The 2096-nt window shown below is 39.9% G+C and overlaps 1 protein-coding gene across 1 annotated transcript; it reads right to left on the bottom strand.

Annotated features, from left to right (window-relative positions):
- EVI2A (ecotropic viral integration site 2A) lies at nucleotides 1–762 on the bottom strand. The gene has a single exon (XM_010159870.1). The coding sequence runs from the start codon at nucleotides 760–762 to the stop codon at nucleotides 1–3; it is 762 nt and encodes a 253-aa protein (XP_010158172.1).
- Nucleotides 763–2096: the final 1334 nt, after the last annotated feature.

Here is a 2096-nt window from a genome sequence, read left to right as displayed (position 1 = left end):
TTAAATCTCAACTACAAAATTGGTTAAAATGGGTTTGTGTGACTTTGATGGGTCTTTGTTTTCGCATTCGTTATCTGTTTCTTTGTTGAGTTTCTCAGTAGTTTCGTCTTCAGTTTTCCTTTGGATCGCAGCATCTCGCCCAGATAGTAAGTCGTGCATGACCAAGTCAGTTCCAGCTGTGTCTTTGGGCATCCTCTGCCACGTTCCCGCTGCCGTTGGCCATAAACTGTTAGTTGCCAGAATATCGCCATTGCTCCTGGGCCTACGTCTTCCTTGCTGGTTTTTCTTGAGATATGACATTTTGTTTGCTATTACGACTGTCGACAGAAATAAGGAGGTGCAGATGAGCATCAGCACTGCTATTACAATGAAGCAAATCAGTATAAGAGACTTATTGTCTTCACATGTTTCTTTTGTCACCGTGCTCTTGGGTTTGCTGTTACTCCTGGGTTCGGTGGCAGAAACAGCCCTTCTGGCAGGGGAAGATGTTGAATTCTGGGCCACTCTGGAGGATAAGGATTGCAGGATACTTGTCTGCTTTTCAAAAGCAGTTGTTTTGCTGCTGAAATTGATGCTCAGAGGAGTATTTGTATTGGCTTCTGTTACGTTCTGGTTTCCACTTCGGTTTTGGCTGATGGGATTCCAGGTTTCGTTTGTAACCCTGGGGTAATCAGTATGGTTGGCACTTGTTTGCAAACACAGAGAAAAGATTATCACGACAGGGAAGGCGAAGTGGGGTTTACTATGTCGCTTTGTCTTCATGTTCCTATTCAGTCACCTGCCAAAATACAAATTCTGGTATTAGTTTAGGAAATGGTGGTTCTTACAGGTTTGAATTGGACTTCTTGGGGAATAGTAAGCAGCAGCCTTTTTCATTTAAAAAAAAAAAAAGTAACTTGACCTCGTTTTTAGCGGGTGTAGGAGGACGAGTTCAAGTACTCGGTATACTGAAAGAGTGGTTTGTCTCGAACTTCTGACAGTTTGAGGTTTATAGAAAATACATGAAGATTAAAAAAGAACATGGAGCAAAGCAGGAAAGGAAGTGTTTCTTCCTAAGTACGCAGTGAAGTAGGGGCAGACTGTGGTAGTTCCTCCTCCTTAAAGCTGGCCATATTACAGCTTTGAGTTCGTCACTTCTGCTTTTACACAGGGAAAGGAGAAACCCCTGTAAAGTTTGCAGATTACTGCTGCTTACTTGTCTGTATTCCCCCGAATGTGGGAAATGTCACAGTGCTTGTAAAGATGGCCAGGTGAAAAACTTGAATCTGAAATGTTCCTGTAAGTGACAGCAGTAACTTACCTTAATTGTTGCTATTTCTCAGCACAGCCTATGGAGTATTTCATGAATGCCTAGCAGAATCTTTGTTCTCTAATGTTTCTGCTTTACTGCACAAAAGGCTATTTAATGTGCTTCTGAAGTTGTGCTCACAAACATGCTACAGATTGTGACATTTTCTTTAAAACTGCTTGAGATAATTATGCAAATGCCATTAGCATTAGTATGTTCTGTTTCATACTTGTGTAGTATTCAAATTTGTACCTGGTGAATTTATCTGAAGGGCAGAAAACTGATATTTAGGTCAGCCTGATACTAAGATAATAACCTCAAAATAATAGTGAAAAAATAGACAAGCAGGGAACCACTTCACTGCTGCTGCTTCATCCAGTTTGCACATGAGACGTGTTCAGAGCTTAAGGCTTATTATCCCATCCCATATCTCTCTTTCACCTGACTGTACATGGAACAAAATCTTTGCTTTCAATGTTACAGACTACATTTGGTTCAAATATAAATAATACAGAGAATGACCAAAAGAAACAGTGCTATTTTTATAAATATCTCTGTTCTTGAAGCTATTACTTTAACGGTAAGGAAACGTATCTGTATGTTTGTAAGATTAGGTAATTTTGAAATATTCCAGGCAATGTTTACTTGTATCGTAGTCGAAAGCCAGCATGCCTACCAAAGAACTTTGTATTTTCACTCCCAAAAATCAGAGGGATGAACTCTCCTGTCTTGTAAATCCGAATAGCAGTACTTTGGATTGCTGAAGTCCTCCCGGAAAATGTAAGCTGTGAGATAGATATATATATAT

This window comes from Eurypyga helias, unplaced genomic scaffold (assembly GCF_000690775.1).
Source record: "Eurypyga helias isolate BGI_N326 unplaced genomic scaffold, ASM69077v1 scaffold37839, whole genome shotgun sequence".
Classification (NCBI taxonomy): domain Eukaryota; kingdom Metazoa; phylum Chordata; class Aves; order Eurypygiformes; family Eurypygidae; genus Eurypyga; species Eurypyga helias.
Note: the sequence above shows the minus strand (reverse complement) of the source record. Positions and strands in the feature narration are given on the sequence as shown.